The sequence below is a fragment of the Glycine max genome, chromosome 1, assembly GCF_000004515.6.
Source record: "Glycine max cultivar Williams 82 chromosome 1, Glycine_max_v4.0, whole genome shotgun sequence".
Taxonomy (NCBI): Eukaryota; Viridiplantae; Streptophyta; class Magnoliopsida; order Fabales; family Fabaceae; genus Glycine; species Glycine max.
This window is the reverse complement of record NC_016088.4, coordinates 2,545,223-2,564,256: the sequence shown is the minus strand read 5'-3', so window position 1 is coordinate 2,564,256 and position 19,034 is coordinate 2,545,223. Positions and strand designations below refer to the sequence as shown.

The following is a 19,034-nucleotide window of genomic DNA, read 5'->3' as shown; positions in this document are numbered from 1 at the left end:
ATATATACAATCAAATAGGTAGAAGAAAGTTGGTTAAGTTGATATATAAGCAAATTTCCTTAATTATCATTGGCACGCGTAACTAACATAATGAAAGAGAAATTATTTACTAGGCACCCAGAAAAAAATAAGTTATAAGGAATGTTATTTCCGAAAATAAGCTACATATATTTTAACAATATATCAATTTAAAATACTTTTTAACAATATTATTTTACCAAGAGAGAGATAAAATAAGCTACATATATGTTTTTCTTTTCTTAAATTAAGGGTAAAGTATGGAAATGATGTGAAGATTTCCATACGTATATCATTGCTTTGTACAACTAGACCAGACCAAAAGAAGCAACATGAAAGTTCACTAATCAATAGCATATTTTTGAAATAAAAGAAATTATTTAAAACATATTATAAAGGATAGTATTGAGAAATACTCTTAAGCACATGTTAAGAAATTAAAAAAGGAAAACATTTTTTGAAAAAATGATGTTAATACATTTTCATTCTTATTTTGAATTCCATCCCACTGAATTTTAATATATTTAACTTTTTATTTGACAATTCCATAGCAGGTGTGTTTAAAACACATTGTTAGCATAACTCTAATTTATAGAATATAAAGATGTCATCTTTGCGGATAGTAAAATCATAAAAACATGTATCTCTTTGAATTAAATACAAACTTCCCCGTTTAATTTCTAGTTTTACATGATGATTAGTGCATATAATCTAAGACAACTTGTATAATCAATAAGAATTCAGAGTTCTCTTTTCATAGTCCACATTTACACCAGTATAGTGGTAGTATTAGATTATGCAGTTGACATGAAATCATTCGTCTTGTCACTTGCTGGTTCAACAAGAATGGAAAAACACTTATATTATCATTGACAAATTACTCTCGTTGTTATATATATATATATATATATATATATATATATATATATATATATATATATATATATATATATATATATATATATAGAGAGAGAGAGAGAGAGAGAGAGAGAGAGAGAGAGAGAGAGAGAGAGAGATATGTTATATACTTACCAGATAATTAAAGCCAGTTGTAACGCTTAAACAAAAAAAAAAGTATTTAGTGTTATTTTACCTTCTTGGTCAGGTAAATAGAAGTATATATAATTTGTTAAGTATAGGAAAATGAATGGTGAAGGAGAAAATAAAATTAAGGTGGGAAAAGAGCAGAATTATATATGGTTGTGGATGAGAGTCAACTGAAAGGTGCAGAGAAGTAAGAGGAGGAGGGACCGGGCAATAGATTCGTTTGGATTGCAAACTTTTCCCAAAGCAAAAATTTGATGATTCGAAAGGAAAAAGGAGAAAGGTTTCCAAGGAACTTGGCTTTGTCACCTTACCTTGTGTCCCTTATGGAGAATCCCTGCCAACAATTAGAGGCAGCTGACCTCTAAATTTGCCGTCCCTACTGGTTCCCAATATCCAAACAATGACATTTTGCTTTCACAATGATTCCAAGACCAATGTTTGGGGTCTCCATTGCCCCCACACTCTCATAAATATATTGGTTTCCAAACTCTAATAAACATTTATATGCAAATGTTAATTGTTAGTTTATTAGTTTTTGTTAAAACTAGAAATTAAACATCATCTTTCTTTTTTTTCCTTCTTTCTTAATCACCTAACTAACCTTGTATCTCCCACTCTCATACATATATTAACTCAATCTTTTTTTGTTTCAATTAAAACAATTGTATGCTTGTTGCTTTCTGTTCATTAGAAGGAAAAATAATTGGTGGATACCAATCTTTAATCAACATTTAGAGAGTGCAAAAAAGATAAGTTAAAGACAAGAAAAAAAAATGTAAGTATAATAGGTAATATAGTATAATAGGAAGAAAAAAAAGACAATTTATAAATATTAATGTGATATATAATATGAAGCCTCCACTTATTAATTAATTATCACACTAACTAGAATCTAAGCTTCCAAACACGGCTAATGAAATTTTCATATCTAAGGTTGGTGGGCACTTGGGCTTTCTTTTGCAATATCATGGGCCAAGAAAGAGGATGCCCATAGTTTTTGGGCAATTGCTTCCTGCATCCCTTAAAATACTTTCTGCATCTCCATTAACTTTGCAAAATTCCGAAATCACCCTGCAGCACATAAGTATTATTTAATCATTTTCCAGAAAGATAAATCTGTAACACATGAAAATATTGGAGCCTTCAGAAAAGGCAAATCCGGAATTATAAAAAATAATTCCGGATTAAACAAATAGAGGGAAGGATATCGTTCATGGGGATGCGATTGGAAAATATCACTATTTAAGTGGGAGATTGATTTGTTGGGTGACATGAAAAATGATACGCGAAGTATAAAATTGTTATAGGATGAAGAGGACAAATGAGTGTGGAAGAAGGAACAAAATGGATTATATTGAGTTGAATTTGCTAATAAGATTCTCATGTTAGCGCAAGGGACGAATATCGTGAAGAGTTCTTCAGAAAATTGTGATTTTTGCTTGGAAACTTGTATTTGATAGGATACCTTTCTCTTCTGAATTTAGCTCATAGGAATATAATTGGTGACATTGTGTAAGGGATGTGGTTTTGATGGGGAATGTTTAAAGCACTTATTCTTTGAATGCATTTTTTCTCTCTAGAGTGTGGTATGATTACTTCAGAGGGTGGGGCATTATTCGGCCAGTACTACATGAAATGCTTAATTAAATTTGTCACAATTTACCAAGTGGCTTGGTTCAATTAAACCATAATAGGCCTCAGCCTCTTTTATACGTTGTCAATGCAATCCTACGATGCTGAATCTTCCATGCCTACTGAGAGATGCACATCAAAATCTTCCAAGCTATTAAAAATGATGAAACGCCCTTCAATGGTTGATGCGGATATAAAGTAATAATTGTTAGATAATGAGTAATTGTCTTGCAAATACTCATGCAAACAATGGAAACACTTACTTAAAAGCTTATAAGAAAACTAATCCTCGGAAAACCATTTTATGAACTACTTTTTAGCCGGTAACAAAACTAGTTCATCATTAAACAATAGTTTAGTTCAATTGAAAAAAAGTACATCAAAACATAAGACGTATATACGTTTCAGTTCGGTGCCCAAAAATAATTCAATTGATTCAAATACAGTTTGGTTCAAAATTTTTAAAACAATTGATCACCGAATAAAAAAAATAGTTCGGTTTAGGCAAATCATTTATCCATTCCGTTTGGTTTTTTGAGTTAACCCGAATCATAGACACCCATGCTCTCCCTAACTATAGATTTCTATAGTTTTTTTTTTTTTTTTTTTTTATGGATTTTGGCCTAATCTCCCATTTTACTGTTTGTATTGCTTCTTTGATTAATGTTATTCGGAGAAAGACTTTGATGGCTGATAGGTTAGTGTCATCATAGTTAGGATGTTCCTGCCCTCCATCCTGTCACTCGCTAATTTTTATTAAAAAAATCATAAACACCCATAAAACCAATGAAATTTTAACCTAGATTTTCGTGTAAACTATCCAAACTCCAAATTGATCCATTTTAGCAAGGTAATTAAGTGAAGTTAAACGAAGAATACAGAAAGCAAGAATCCAATTTTAAGTTCAATATGTAAACATCACATCAAATCGATACTTTATTTCTTTACAGAAACTTTCACTCCTTCAATACACTATCCATCATTTGTTTTTAGGGAAAAATCATTCCGAACTATATTACTATTATTTATGCAATCAAAGCCTTAGAAATCACGAATCAAATTACAAAGATCTTCAAACCTTCCACACCAATTGAAGTATCTTCTTGTCCACACTTGCATTCTGTTTTACTAGCTCGGTAGAACCAGCATTCTTTCCCCTCCCACCATGAATTTTCCAGTTGGAGAAAACATTAGGGTCAGTGCCTAACTTTTTATTCTTATTCTTTGAGCTGACACATGATGATCTTGTAGCACAAACAGGGCTTGAACCTGCTCTGAGGGTCTTCACCCAATCAACCTTCTTCACTTCCTTCACATTTTGTGGTCTAGAATTCCGTGAATCCTTTTCAGCTGCTTCTTTGTTGATCTCTTTAATTTCAACTTTAGTTGCTCCTTCCATTCTTATGCTTATGTTCACTTCAGAAACTGCCCTAGCTTGTTTATTGTAGAGTTCACATGCTTCTTTTGCACTTCTTTCCTTCTTCTGCTGGTAAATCCGGTGCAACCGAAGAGCAAGGTGGTATATACCCTCCTTGATCTCTTCTTCTAAGTCCCTCTCAATCTGCATTCCTAGCTCACTTCGTATCTTCAGCTCCTCTGCCGAAATAGGAACTGCGAGGATGTTCCAATTGTTCTTCACGTAATGGCAGTCCCGTTTACCGTTTTCAGTTTTCTGCTGCAGTTCAAATCAATGATGGAATAATCAGAAAAATCATGCTCAATATATATGTTTGAGTCAAGGTCTTAAAAAAGGGTCTCCGATCGAGGTTTTAGCCACAACTTCAACTTTTTAAGAGTGTTCACAACTGCAATTGTAACCACAATATTGCCTGCATTTATCTGCAATTTCTCGCAATATCAAGAAATGCGATGAAACATCTATCGCTACAACAGTTTAAAACCTTAGTTCGAGTTTAATTCAACTGTGTAACTTTTGAAACTAGAAAGAAGTCAAACTTTTTGTGAGTCCAGCGTTGAACTGAGCCAAGTACTGCTGTCAAATTCCAAATCTTGGCAATTCTCTGCTGATAAATCTGCATATGTAAGTAAAATGCATTAATAGTTTTATCAGCAAAAGTTTGAGGAATATGAAAATTAATAAAGACTTTGATTAGAATAGAGTGTAATCACTGCACCTAGGATATCTGCCTCGGTGTATTCTCCTTCATGACCCATGTTGTATAGTTGGTGCTTGCACTAGCAGCATCAAATATGTGGAATTTATATGCCAGCAATGTGATTTGGACAGTGCTGATATGGGGCTTGTGACAATATGTAAGGAATATGACACACATTAGGGTGCTTAGAGAAAATGTGATAGTAAGAGGCTGTGTTTCCCTTGGCTCATGCAAATTTAGGCGCCAAATAGATCTAACTGTTTTAGTATGTGATTTGGGTGTGCATGAACGTTAAGAAGAGACAAATTGTGCTTTACGTGGAAGGAATAAATAAGGCACTGGTTGGGTTGCCCTTAAAGCACAATCAATAATAGGGTGCAACACCCACATGTTTGATGTGTCTTCCTTGGATGTGTACCTTTCCCTCGGATTTTTAAGGTTAGTTAAAAGGAACCTATTCAAGCCAATGAAATCATGCCATTCACCGTGTAACAGTGTCATAATAATTAATATCCATTGCTTCCTTCTTGCGAATTCCATTATTAACATTCCTGGCAAACTAATTTATCACGAATCACTATTTTGTGCATACAAGTTGTTATGTACTTAAAATTTTTAAATATATAATATAAGTTATGTTTGTGATTTATAATAACAGAAAAATGATTATGCACTAATTGTTTTATTTTTTACACTGATAGTGCATAGATATTAATCTGTTGTAATAAATAATTTATATAAATTATAATATCGGGTTATTTAAACTATTGATAAAATGAAGAGAGTATGAGATGATTGAGAGAAAAAAAATAATTGTACCTCTAGTTGAGATTAGTGAGTGAAATACAAATTTGAAAAAAAAATTGAAAAATTCTAATTGAAAAAGTAAAGAGAATAAGACTCTTATTATTTTTTTTATGTTATGTATTTTAATTTATAGCATAAGAATGTAGATATGTATATCTAAAAAACCAGAAACTTTGCTTTGCAATACATTCATGTAATGCTAATGCTTATGAGATTTGGTTCGATGTCCCTTTCAAATTAAGGAATCAGAAAGAAAGAAAGAAAAAAATGGATCGTCGCTAGGGTTTATGGACCATATAAGTTCGAGATCGAGGAACGAAAGGAGAGTTTATGGAGGTTTTTATCTAGAGCTTTGAATTGATCTGTCTATGATCATTTTGGGGAATTTATATAAATAGCTGGTTCGCTTGTTTGCGTAACATTATTGCTAAAATTACATAGCAATAATGTTTTCAAATAAATTGTGTGCATATATACAATTGAAAATCACATCCTGATAAATTTAAAATTAATGTATATATAAAAAAAACAAATAATGAGGTATGAGTAACAATACTGTGACGCACTGTTTTTCTAATTGTCTGACTAAGTATTTTAATTAAAGTATAAGAGAGATTACATTTAATTTATATTATAAATAATTAATTTGGTAAAATATAGAAGTGAGATTATGTGTTTTAAGGAATGTTTGTCTTTCTTGTAGTTTGGGCCTTAATAGTTGGGCTTTTGAAATAAGTGAAGGAAGGAGTGTATCTAGCAAAGTCTAAGAGAGGGAAAAGTCAGTAAAACCCTTCCTAAACCCCTGAGAATTCTAAAAACATTAAGTTAAAACCTTTATTATCGCTTCTCTTCTTCCTCAAGTCATTCTACTCTTAAGAGGTTGAAGAAGAATCATAATCATCTATTCCAGGAGCACCTCTTTCCTTCTTTTGGAGTTCCATAGTTGCTTCCTTAGTGATGGTGAGTTCCTTTATTCTCTATTCTCTTTTTTGTTTCATTTTCTTCTTCCTCTTGAGACAAGGGTTTCACACAAATTTTGAGATGTCACTATAGGGAATAAGTCATCTGGTGACAACGGAAAAATGTGAATATAAAACAAAATCGTAGGTATATCACAATAAGCCTATTCCAAATAACATTTGATTTTGTTGTATATAATTCGCTATACCTACAGCTTGGTATTCGTAACTGTAGATTTTAATTTTAGTTACGATATTTAAGGCTATCGGAAAAATACTTTAACATATACCTACAATTTTATCTTCAACTATATTTTAGTTAAAATTAATATTTTTTATACTTACCATCACAACCCCGTCACTATAGATTATAGTAACCATATTTAAGATTGAGTGAAATACGATAAGATATACTCATGGTTTATCATTAGTAAGAGATTATAATTTGTCTTATCCATGTTTACGACCCATCACTCACTAAATTTTTAAGTAAGTCTTACAGTAATTAAAATTAAATTGAGTTTGACATGATTTTTTTAAAGATTATTTTATTTTTATAAAACATTCAAATTTGGAGCTAGATATCCAATAATTAGTAAATATATTTAACAACCACAATAAAATAAAATTTCAAACATATTGAAAATTAACATAAACCAAACTTTAGACATGTTCATAGTAAATTATATCAATAAAGATCATAAATTATTAGAAAAATCACAAAGAAATATCTATGTGTACTAGTAAAACATAAAAATTTAAGTCAAACTCGTGTTTTGGAGATAAGTATTTTTTATATCTCTAGCACTTATAATAAATAAATATTTTTAAATATATAAATTATATTATAATTATAATTATAATTAATAATATACTTAAATGTTTCAAATACATTTTATATGATTATAATTTATAATAAATAAATATATTTTAAATATTCAAATTACATTGTAATTAAATATACAATAAATAAATATCTTTGAATTATATCTTTTTTTATTTACAATCAACAATTAAAATGGTGAGATAAGCTTATTTTAAACTATTGATAAATCTCTATTATTTTTATAAAAAAAACATTGAAATTCAATTTAGAGATAATAATGATAAACGGGGAGATAAGTTGTTAAGAAGATAAGTATACCGGTAAAGATAAAAAGATTGAAGCTTGAGATGCTTGTAAAAGGAATTTTTTTAGTATGTTTGGATTTCAATTATTCATATCCAACTTTCAATCGAATTTAACACTCACATTACTTCTCTTTATGTATTGGAAAGTATAAATTTTCCATTCTACGTCATAGGAAAGTGATAGTCTCACACTCTCATTCTCTAAGTTGTGTATTTGTCTGAACTGAGTTGTAGGTTAATGAGTTTCCCACATTTTTCACGTTTGTAGATAACCAAACAAGTTTAATAGTTGGCTTCCTTTACAGACTTGTTCAACAGCGTTGTGGTTGGTAGGTTAGGGTGGCTGCTCTCTTCAAAAAGTGACCAAATAAATATTTGAAAGGTATTTTTGTTGGATCAGTCTTATGGTGTGAGATGTAACTGTCATTAATTAGAATGCCAATTTGATCACGAGATTCTCTAATTGGAAAAAGTCTTGTTTACATTTAGCAATATAAGGTAAATTACATTACATGAGAAAAATGTTATGGTTAATAACTAATAATTAATATTTATCAATAAAAAATGTTATTTATCATATTTGTCTTTCTATCGAGTATTTTAAAGATATAAATCAAAGTTCTAAAAACATTTAATGTATTTCATTAAATGTTTCTAAGTATTTCAAAAGATTAAAATCTTTTATATTATTAATTTAATAAATAAATTTCTTATTATTTTTTCCTACTTTTATCCTCTTCAATTTAACAATTGTCTTATCTAATTCCAGTGTTGCTTTTGTTAGAAAGTGGTTTTTCTCTTTGTTTTTTTGTTGTTTTCACTCAAAAAGAAAATCACAATGGAGTAGTTTTTGGTAGAGACTCACATATCTTTTATACGAGGCCATCCTACTCGTCTCGTAGAACTATCAATATATTAAGTAGATGATTAATAATCATATAAGTTAATCCACATGTTGGATAGTTCACAATGGAGTTAATAATATGTATTCGATCCAGTATTTTGTAATGGCATTAGAAAAACTCATATTAATCAATATATATTCGAAATTCGCAATCAAAAAGAATATATTATCATCCCATCACAAATGAGTTTTTAAAAGAATATTTTGAATGTTGTATCGGTAATATTTTTTATCATAAATTATTACATATAAATTATTATATATGATAAAATTGTTAATTTATTATTTAATTTAAAAAATAAATTTAGGATAATTTTTAATTAGTTAAATGTGTTAAAATCTTTGCATCATAGAAAAAATATATTATTACTTTTTGAATACAAATCTTAAAAGAAAAGAAAGAGATATCGAGCAAACAATGCATAAAGAATAACATGGTTTATTTTAGTTCTTTAAAGAAAATAATTATTTCAGTATTTTATAAAAATGAGTTATCAAAAAATAAATTGTTTAGTTTTAATACGTTATCAATGTAAAGATATTTACACTGATACTCCACGTATGATTTTTAAAGTAGTTTATAAATGTTAACAAACATACCACACAAAAAAAATTCATAATGAAAAATAATTTATTGTTATAATTATCTATTAAAATTAATTTTATTTAAATATGACTAAATAACAACATAAAATGTTTTTAGATTTTTTATATATTCTGATTAAATTCTTAATTAATTTGAACTATTTTCCACTAAAATATTTTTTTATATATAAAAGTTGTAAAAAATATTTATAAAAAAACTTACTATCTACTATTATATTATAATAAATTAATACTTTTAAATATATAAATTAAATTATAATTATGAATAAATGTTTTTTTAAAATACAAATTAAATTTTAGATTTAAGAAAAGCATGTAATTTATATTGCAATACAGCATTATTTTTAACTATTGATCTTTTAAAAAAAAAATATCAAAATCCAAATTTCTTGAACAAGAATGAAAAGGATGAAACGAAAGAGATAAAAGCTTACGAATTACGATAAGAAAAATATTTAAAACCATTCTTGTTGCAAAAAAAAAAAAATCTCTTAAAAATGGTCCGTTTGAAGAATAACTGCTTCTAAAGCGTTTTTAGATGTTTTTGATGAAAGAGTAATTTTAGGAATTTTTGAATTTCTCATCTTTCAATCTTAGATGCATTTTTAATATCTTTAGTTTAAATTTCAATTTCATTTTTTTAAAAAATGATCAACAATTATAAGGAACATTGTATCATAATATAAATTAATGATCATGAATCTAAAATATAATTTAGATGTTCAAAAATATTTAATTTATTAAAAATAATTATAATATGATTTATATTTAAAAATATTTATCATTTTAAATTATAATTAAATAAATTAACATTTTTTTTACAATGCATAGACTAATATACTAGTTGAGTTATATGCCTTATCATGATCTTATATATTGAACATTTAATTTTATTTTTTTTATTTTTTTTCTTTAGATTACACTTTGTAATTTTTAAAAATTTAATTGAAAAATTAGTTCAAAATTATCTTTCTCAGTCATCTTAAATTACTCTTTGGTTATCTTTAACTGTAGATTTAATGTTTTGATCACTTATATCTTTTAATATATTCTTTTCATCTTTATTTCTTAGTTGAGTTTCAATATTTTTTTTAAAAAAAAATGTTTTAAATTTTATTTATAATATAACTCGTACTTATTAGTATTCATTTATTATAAATTTTAACGGTGTACAAATAAATATTTATCTTTTTGACAAAAATACTAGTTGAACGTGAAAAGTAGAAAATAAATAAATAAAGGCTTAAGCAGTAGAGCTTGAAAATTAATGAAAAGGAAGTAACAAACTTTCCATTGAAGATTCTACATAACACAACAGTAAAGTACACACCAAATTGCCATCGTTAGCACTACAAAGGTTGTCTCTCTCGTTTGTTTCACGTGATTTCATTTACGTGACCGCATGCCACAAACAACAACTTTTGTATTTGATTCATCACTCTCCGCAAACCCCTGTTTTTTGATGGGTAGCATGTCGCATATGATCACTCTTCATGGCCTAACAGCTTCTTCAACCCGTTGCTCCTACGCCTTTAATGACTCCAATTCTCGTTTCAAGGCATTGGCAGTTCCTACCAGAGTGGCTAGCGTCTTTGCCAAGGTTAAGAGTAAAAGTTCAACTTCCTCCGAGTCCAACAACTCCGCAATTGATTTCAGCGACCCTGATTGGAAAACCAAGTTCAAGGACGACTTTGAAGACCGTTTCAGACTCCCCCATGTCACTGATATCTTTCCGGATGCAGTTTCTATGCCCTCTACGTTCTCTCCCAACATGAGGTTGGTTCGTCTCTACTTGTGGATTTTAGTCTCTTTTGTTGAATGTTTTTGTAGCGGAATACAACCCAGTCCATATGGACTAATAATTTTAAGACAATTATCATATGGACAGGGGATCCGGATGTGTAGACTTTAGTCTATTTTGTTGAATGTTTTTGTATCGGGATCCAACCTGGTCCTTATGGACTAATAATTATCATACAGACTTCGGAATCCCAATGTGTACACTTTAATCTGTCTTGTTAAATGTTTTTGTATCGGGATCCAACCTGGTCTGTATGGACTAATAATTATCATACAGACTTGGAGATCCCGATGTGTGCACTTTAGTCTGTTTTATTGAATGTTTTTGTATCGGGATCCAACCTAGTCCGTATGGACATACGAATTAGGGGATCCCGATTTGTACACGTTAGTTTGAATTACATTAAGTGTGTTTCTCATCAAAATTGGAATTTAACTTTTGTAATCTGCATAATTCTTTAATGCAAACATTTATTACACAGATTATCCAGGTAAAACTCCAATTCTGATTTGAAGAGAACACGAACAATACTTAGATGTAGTTCTTAGATGTTTTTAGCATGAATCTTTTAATCTGAATTGGAGTTTCACTCTAATAATTCATGTAACAAAGTTATGCTACATTATCAAGGTAAAACTCTGATTCTCCGACTAACAAAATATATAAAAAAAGTTTTTTTCCTTCGTTGATGTGTTTTAACTGCAATTTTTTTCTTCTTTTTTGGTTATGTCTGTGACTGTGGCAGAAATCCTACGACTAGTGACTTTCCTGGTAATTATCCTTTGGATGAGGATTGGCATGGATATATTAATGACAATGACAGAGTGCTTCTTAAGGTGTGTGTCTCATTCACCCTTCATGTTGTTTGAATTTAAATTGATTATGAAGAGGTATTTAGCTTGCTTGATGTTATTACCGTTGATACTATTTTCTGTGAATCTTTGTTGCATTCATGTTTCAAATTGCGGTTGCGTTCGCAAATGCAGCCACTGCAATTGCGGCTATTGTGTTGTGATGCTTATTGTGGCCGTTGCAGTGTGAATTTACTTTATGTTTGCACCAAATATAATTCATCTTGACCCATTTTAAACATTCTGCATCTCTTGTTCTCCCTCCCAAATTCCACCTCTCCCTCGTTACTAGCTCATTGTCATTTTACTAAATATCTAACCCTTCAAAATTTCGTATAAATCTACAAATAAAGAAAGAGGAAGAATGAAAAACTAATTGTGTTAGAACTATAAAACACATGGCATTCCATGTGTCTGTTTCCACCTGCGGTGTTGCATTGTGAAGTTTTCTGTGATTTTCAAAAACAGTGCAATTGCAATTGCAGACACTGCCGCGATCGTAATATTGCGGCTGCATCAGGTGATGCAGTCCACAATTTGAAACCACATGTATCACCAATTTCAGGTTTCCTTTGTTGTCAATGTGTTGTATTTTTTCTTTAGCCATGATATTTGGACTAATATTGTTGCCTTCACTGATTTTGAATCAAACTAGTTCTCTTTGTGGGCACTTGTTAATACTAGTTTAATAATATGAATTGACAACTTAAGAGTTTGACTGTATTTCCTGGTTAGTTGCTTGAAATACTGTCTTTCTGTCATCAACACATCACATGTTTATTATCACACTAAGGCCAATATTTGTCTTGCAAGAGGAAACAGTTTTTGCATTTTCAACTCATTCTTGCATTGGAATGTCTTTTGTAAATACAATTGAAGAGCAGGGAAATGCTTGTGTTGGATTTTAGTTGATGATCTTATTCTATTAAGTTTCTGATACAAGTGTTGACAGTTCTGAATGTTAATTTCCGTTTGCTTTGATCTCTCAGACAATATACTACTCATCACCTACATCTGCTGGCGCTGAGTGCATTGATCCTGGTTGTAATTGGGTGGAACAATGGTAAATATTTTATTTCACAATTCAAATCTGAAATATAGTGATTGATTATGATATGCCACTCTAAAAGATAGTAATGTTTCTATATTAAAAACAATGGAGTACTTTTTATTGGGACTTGGAAGGTTGGTTTGAAATTTGTGATGGATAGAGGATGTATTTTTTCAGTAAGTAGCACTAAGAACTCATCAATCAAAAATGTTTCTTAACTAATCTTTTTCTTGTATAAAATCCTTTTTAGGGTTCATCGAGCTGGACCTCGGGAAAAGATATACTTTCATCCGGAAGAAGTAAAGGCTGCAATTGTTACTTGTGGGGGGCTCTGCCCTGGTCTTAATGATGTCATCAGACAAGTTAGTTTGATGTGAAATTGTTACTCATATAGCTTTGATAAATTTTAGATTAAATATTAAAGCTTTGCAATAAAGTTAAGGCAGCAAAAGTTATTAGAGAAATGTCACATTTTAACTTGCATTGACTGTGCCATCTCAGCAATATGTTGTCACTAAATTCTCTGGGCAGTGAAATACTGCCTAAGTTATTGTCAAACAAACCTGAAATATATTCCTTGCTTTCATATCTAGTTATTTACTATTTAGGATATTTCTAGTTTGGGTTTCTTTGTAAACCAGCTCTAGTTTTTATGGTCATTAAATTGTTTCTCAATGTTTGATTCAATATTTGATGTGCTGCAGATTGTAATCACACTCGAAATATATGGTGTAACAAAGATTGTGGGTATTCCTTTTGGTTATCGTGGATTTTCAGACAAAGAGCTGACAGAAGTTCCAGTAATCTCACGCTTCCCTCCTTGCTGATTTTGGTCTAAATATCATTTGATTTAACTAAAGATATATTGCAAATCTATTGAACTTTTCTTCTTAATGAATGCTTACAATATTTGGATTTCATTTGCAGCTGTCAAGGAAAGTGGTTCAGAATATTCATCTTTCAGGTGGAAGCCTATTAGGAGTTTCACGTGGAGGACCTGGAGTCAGTGAAATTGTGGACAATTTGAAGGTGGTCTATTGATGCATTCTATTGACAAAATTCATGATTTTGCAGAAAAAAGTTTATTTTTTTATTCTGGGTACTATATTTACTGTCATTTGTTTGACGTGCAAGTTATGGATTTCAGGAAAGAGGGATCAACATGCTCTTTGTGTTGGGTGGAAATGGCACACATGCTGGTGCAAATGCAATTCACAATGAGGTTGTTAATCCTTTATCTCTGTATTAATTGATCACATTCAGTTGGATCATTTTGTGATCCATGTGAGTTCTTTTGTGACAAAACATATCTAGGAGTTTACAAAGAAGATTATTTTCTAGTAATTGGTTTTACTCACTGCCATTTACTTTCTGATTACTTAATGTTAACATTAAACTGTATGTTAGACAGTTGTTTTGAGATTTGCATTATGTGTGATATAATATTGACAGATTTTGCATGCTATTAGAATATCCAAGCTTGTCCTGAGTCTCTAATGATTTTTTTTTTCCATTCAGTGCTGTAAAAGACGGCTTAAGGTATCTGTAATTGGAGTGCCTAAAACTATAGACAATGATATTCTATTGATGGACAAAACTTTTGGCTTCGATACTGCGGTTGAGGAAGCACAAAGAGCAATAAATTCTGCATACATTGAGGTAAATTACTTGACATTCTGAGTCGATTTTACTAAACAGTGATATTTTCATGTTGGTAAATATTACAATATTTACATATCTTCCCTCATTTTATTAGGCACATAGTGCATATCATGGAATTGGTATTGTGAAATTGATGGGCCGTGACAGTGGATTCATAGCAATGCATGCTACCTTAGCTAGTGGACAGATTGACATATGTCTGATTCCTGAGGTATATATGATAAAAATTGGTCAGAACACTCTTTCTTTGTCATACTGATATACTGATGCAAGTTCTTGTTGTGGTTCAAAGGTTCCTTTCAATTTACATGGACCTCGTGGAGTGTTGAGTTATCTCAAGTACCTTATAGAAACAAAAGGATCAGCTGTAGTCTGTGTGGCAGAGAGAGCTGGACAGGTGATATAAATTATGTAATTATTTTCACAAATAATAAATCCACAACACTTGCACTATTAAAGTTCTGCTCTCATGGTATGTCAATCAGTAAAAAAATGAGCAGTGCTATTTTTTTAATTTATTTATTTGAAGATTGCTACATTCTGACATAGAATTAGAAATTTATACTTGTTAACTGATATGTCTTCTTGATGCAGAATTTGCTTCAAAAAACTAATGCTACTGATAATTCTGGAAACACTGTATTTCGAGATATTGGTGTATATACCCAACAAGAGGTTTGTTATTATTTGTTTATGATGCTTACAATACAAATGGGTTGAGACTGGATAAAATATATATATATATATATATATATATATATATATATGTTGCTTTTTTGTTTTTCATGAATTAAATTTCAAATCAAATATAAGAAAGAAAATCTAAGCTTGTGGAATAGCTCATTTATAATTTGTATTTTCTCCTCAAACGTAACCCAAAGGTATTTTATATTTTTGTCTATGCCTATCATCTAGGCAATGTGTCAATTTTACTTGTGCTTTTGGTCTCTAAATGTATTGAAAAGGAAAGTTGATTTTGTAAATATTCTTTTTGTGTTCAAATCCCTTCTCCCACTTTAAGAAGTGAAATTCTAGAAAAGAAGCTCCATGCTGTCTACCAAAGGTGGTTTTAGTTCTCCAAAGAAACACTGCAGCTTAATATCCTTCCAGTTGCCTACATTACTATATATGTATCCAGGGTAATCATGCCACAAATTGAATCTTTGATTATAGGTTCCTCTTTTCTAATGGTCAAGATCATGGGTAAGTTGGTTATTGGTAACCACTTAACAAGTTATTATTTTGGAAAAAAGCAGCTATTTTCCCTTTTAAGCATAATAATTTTGGCAAAAAATGGAAAAAATTTGCTCACAAACACATCTTATTAAAGCTTGGATCATGTGAGTTATATGAAAATGTTAGATGAAGTTTTTTTTCCTTTCTTAAGTACTGAATAATATGTTTTGGGCAAAATAACTAAGTTAATGCATGGATGCTTTTTGAAATGAGCTAGACATGAAGCAGTTTTGAACTTAGTTATGATATTGAGCTGCTGTCCTACTTTTATTTCTGTTAAAGCTAAAACTCAACCGCCTTTTTTGAGGTACAATGCTTAGCATTGTGTTTTTTACTCTTTGAGTATGGTTTCTGTTGCATATTCTATAATGCAGATATCTGTCTTCATTTAAATTTTTTAAATCAGTGTTTCATGCCAACAACTGCTTTATTTCAGACGAAAAAATACTTCAAGGAAATTGGTGTTCATGCTGACGTTAAATATATCGATCCAACGTACATGATCCGTGCATGTCGAGCAAATGCTTCTGATGGAATTTTATGCACTGTACTTGGACAAAATGCTGTTAGTCTCTCTCCTTCTCTATCATTTTCCTGTTGCATATATATGATTTCACTTTTTGTTATTGTTTCTCATAGGCAGTTTATTGGCCTTTTATTCTCAATTTCTTATCAATAAAGCTAGGAACTTCTAGATTATGTTTATAGTTCACCAAACTAAAAGAATGGAGAATATAGTTTTCAATCTAAGTTACTATGTTCATATTGATCTACTTTCTCTCAGAGAAAGATATAAAGTATGCGAATATTAATCAAATATCAGATTCATTTGGAGTTTCAGTCCCATAAAATAAGACTCTAACATCAAAGAGGGATTGAATTACCCTGTAATCATATTGCCTCCACTCATCTTTTTTGTTCTTTGTTCGACTCAATATATGTGGAGGAAATCCTCAATTTGATCATTCAAAGTTACACTCTTAATTAGCCATATTAAATAAAAAAAATTGGTCACTAAATAAGTCTCTCAAAAGATCTAAAAATGCTATCATATTAGTACTCCGATAAACTTGTCACCAAATTAGTCTCAAAGATTTAAAATTTCACCGTATTTGTCTTTCTAGAAGACTAAAGTGGTAGCAGAAATGAATCTTTGAGGGAATAATTTTGTGACAGATTAAATTTTTGAAGGACTAATTTGGTGGCAAAATTTTTGAAAGGTTAATATGGTGATGTTATAAATCCTTAAGAAATTTCTGGAGTAGCAGATCGATAATATACTCAAGCTCTATTGGAGAATAGACTCAATAAATATGGTGATGGTTTTGAGATTACGGAGTCAACTACATTTTAATTCTTTCTCTAGTTTATGATTATTGGGTATATATGACCTTGATATGAGTACTATTTCTCAAGCACAAATTGCATACAATTCAACATCTCCAATTAAAAGTACGTCTTATGTGTAGTGTTGTACATTAGTCACTTGATATTGATTCATAGCTTTTGTATTGCAGGTTCATGGTGCATTTGCTGGATTTAGTGGCATTACAGTAGGCTCTTGTAACACACACTATGCTTACTTTCCCATCCCCGAAGTGATATCTCATCCCAAATTAGTGGACCCTAACAGTAGAATGTGGCATCGTTGCTTAACTTCAACAGGCCAACCCGATTTCATTTGATTATTTTCCCATTTTAATACATTCATGAGGCTTGGGAATTCAGGCTTCCGTAGAGTATATCATAGGAAGATAGCTTCAAAAAAGTATTTTTGGTTAATATACCCAACATGATATCATTAGTGGAAAATAATACCGAGGATGACATTCCCTCATTCAAATTTTTATAGCATGGCAAATTCATAGTCTTCCAATTGCATTCAAAATGAAATTTGAGAGGAATGACAGAGCATTATTTGCTTGATTTTGTGGCATTTGTTGTAAATATAGAGTATTATAATATTGGAAGTCTATTGAATATATGTTTCAAGACTCTGATGCCAATATTCCAATCCAGCACCATTCATATTTTGGTTCTGTTATCTTAGTGTTTCCATTTCTTTTGATTTACGACTTTAGTATAGTAACTTTCGTTGAGAACAATCATGCAAATTAGAGTTTACTAGTTACCCTTTTACCTTGGTCTCTTTGCATTTTTGTAGGAAGACTGAAAAGAGTAATGGGTATGTGAAATAAAATGAGAACGTGTGACGAAGATAATATTATGTTTTAATTTAAGCTGTGTTACATGAATTAATGGAGGATTTAAATATACAATACTAATGCAAGAGTTATTCAAGAATTTATGGGCAAAGTAAAAAAAAAAATAGTCAAGATCATATGTATCTTTCTACTGAAATAATTCTATCAGAACTCAAATATAAATTAAACCTCTTATTAATAAGAAACAACCTTAAGCCAGTTCATTCATATACTGAGTGGTATGATCAAAGTAAATTAAAGTAAAAGATTTTTCTTTCACTAGAAAATTTAAGTAAAAGATAAAAACATGAGTTAATTAAACAAATATTTCATACATTACTTACTACTTAATTCATATGTTAGTGCAGTTTCCAGTTGAAAGTGATTTGTTATTTTTTTAGAATATAAACCAATTTCAACCCGACATATATAGTTGGGTACTAACTTGAAATTTGAAAAAATAAATATTTATTTAGTCTCAAATCTAACTTGGTCAGTACTAATAAAAATGTGATTGAATTAACTTAATTTGTGTACATAATATATCAATATTAACATTAACTTTAATTAAATAATATGATTAAAGAAATATAAAAATAATATATGTACTTCAAAATCAGTCTAAATTTTATTATTAATATATAATCGTTAAAAAATATAATTTGAAAGAAATATATGACAATAGTCTGAGTTAAGATTACTCAGAATATAATCCCTTATGATACTCAAAACACGCTAGCTAGGTTTAATTTTCAAAACTCAAATTCATCAAAATTAGTTTATTATTGGCAAAATTAGGTCATAGACACTCTTAGCAACACCAAAACCTAATTAACTTGTCACCCAAAATCCTTCCCATAACTTGTTTAGGGTTTCTTAGGAAAGAAAAAATTTACTCTTTTTTTTATATAAAGAGAAGAAGGAAAAATTTACTTTGATAATATTTAAAATCTTAATTAATAAAGTAGTCTCTAATAGTCAATGAAAAGGAAAAAGAAACATCCCCTT

The 19,034-nt window shown here is 30.0% G+C and overlaps 2 protein-coding genes across 2 annotated transcripts; one reads left to right on the top strand and one right to left on the bottom strand.

The window, feature by feature from the left end:
• Positions 1-3,612: 3,612 nt before the first annotated feature.
• Positions 3,613-4,890, bottom strand: LOC102669053 (uncharacterized). The gene is made up of 3 exons (XM_006572957.3): positions 4,833-4,890; positions 4,654-4,730; positions 3,613-4,372 (listed from the first exon to the last, which is right to left on the bottom strand). Exons 1-3 carry the CDS (start codon positions 4,870-4,872, stop codon positions 3,770-3,772), a joined length of 720 nt encoding a protein of 239 aa, XP_006573020.1. The 5' UTR covers positions 4,873-4,890; the 3' UTR covers positions 3,613-3,769.
• A 5,683-nt stretch (positions 4,891-10,573) lies between these two features.
• Positions 10,574-17,849, top strand: LOC100794539 (ATP-dependent 6-phosphofructokinase 5, chloroplastic). Its single transcript, XM_003517659.5, has 13 exons — positions 10,574-10,997; positions 11,768-11,858; positions 12,863-12,936; positions 13,175-13,286; positions 13,629-13,724; positions 13,852-13,953; positions 14,072-14,146; positions 14,443-14,583; positions 14,681-14,797; positions 14,879-14,983; positions 15,181-15,261; positions 16,259-16,387; positions 17,340-17,849. Exons 1-13 carry the CDS (start codon positions 10,624-10,626, stop codon positions 17,505-17,507), a joined length of 1,665 nt encoding a protein of 554 aa, XP_003517707.2. The 5' UTR covers positions 10,574-10,623; the 3' UTR covers positions 17,508-17,849.
• The last annotated feature ends 1,185 nt before the right edge of the window (positions 17,850-19,034 follow it).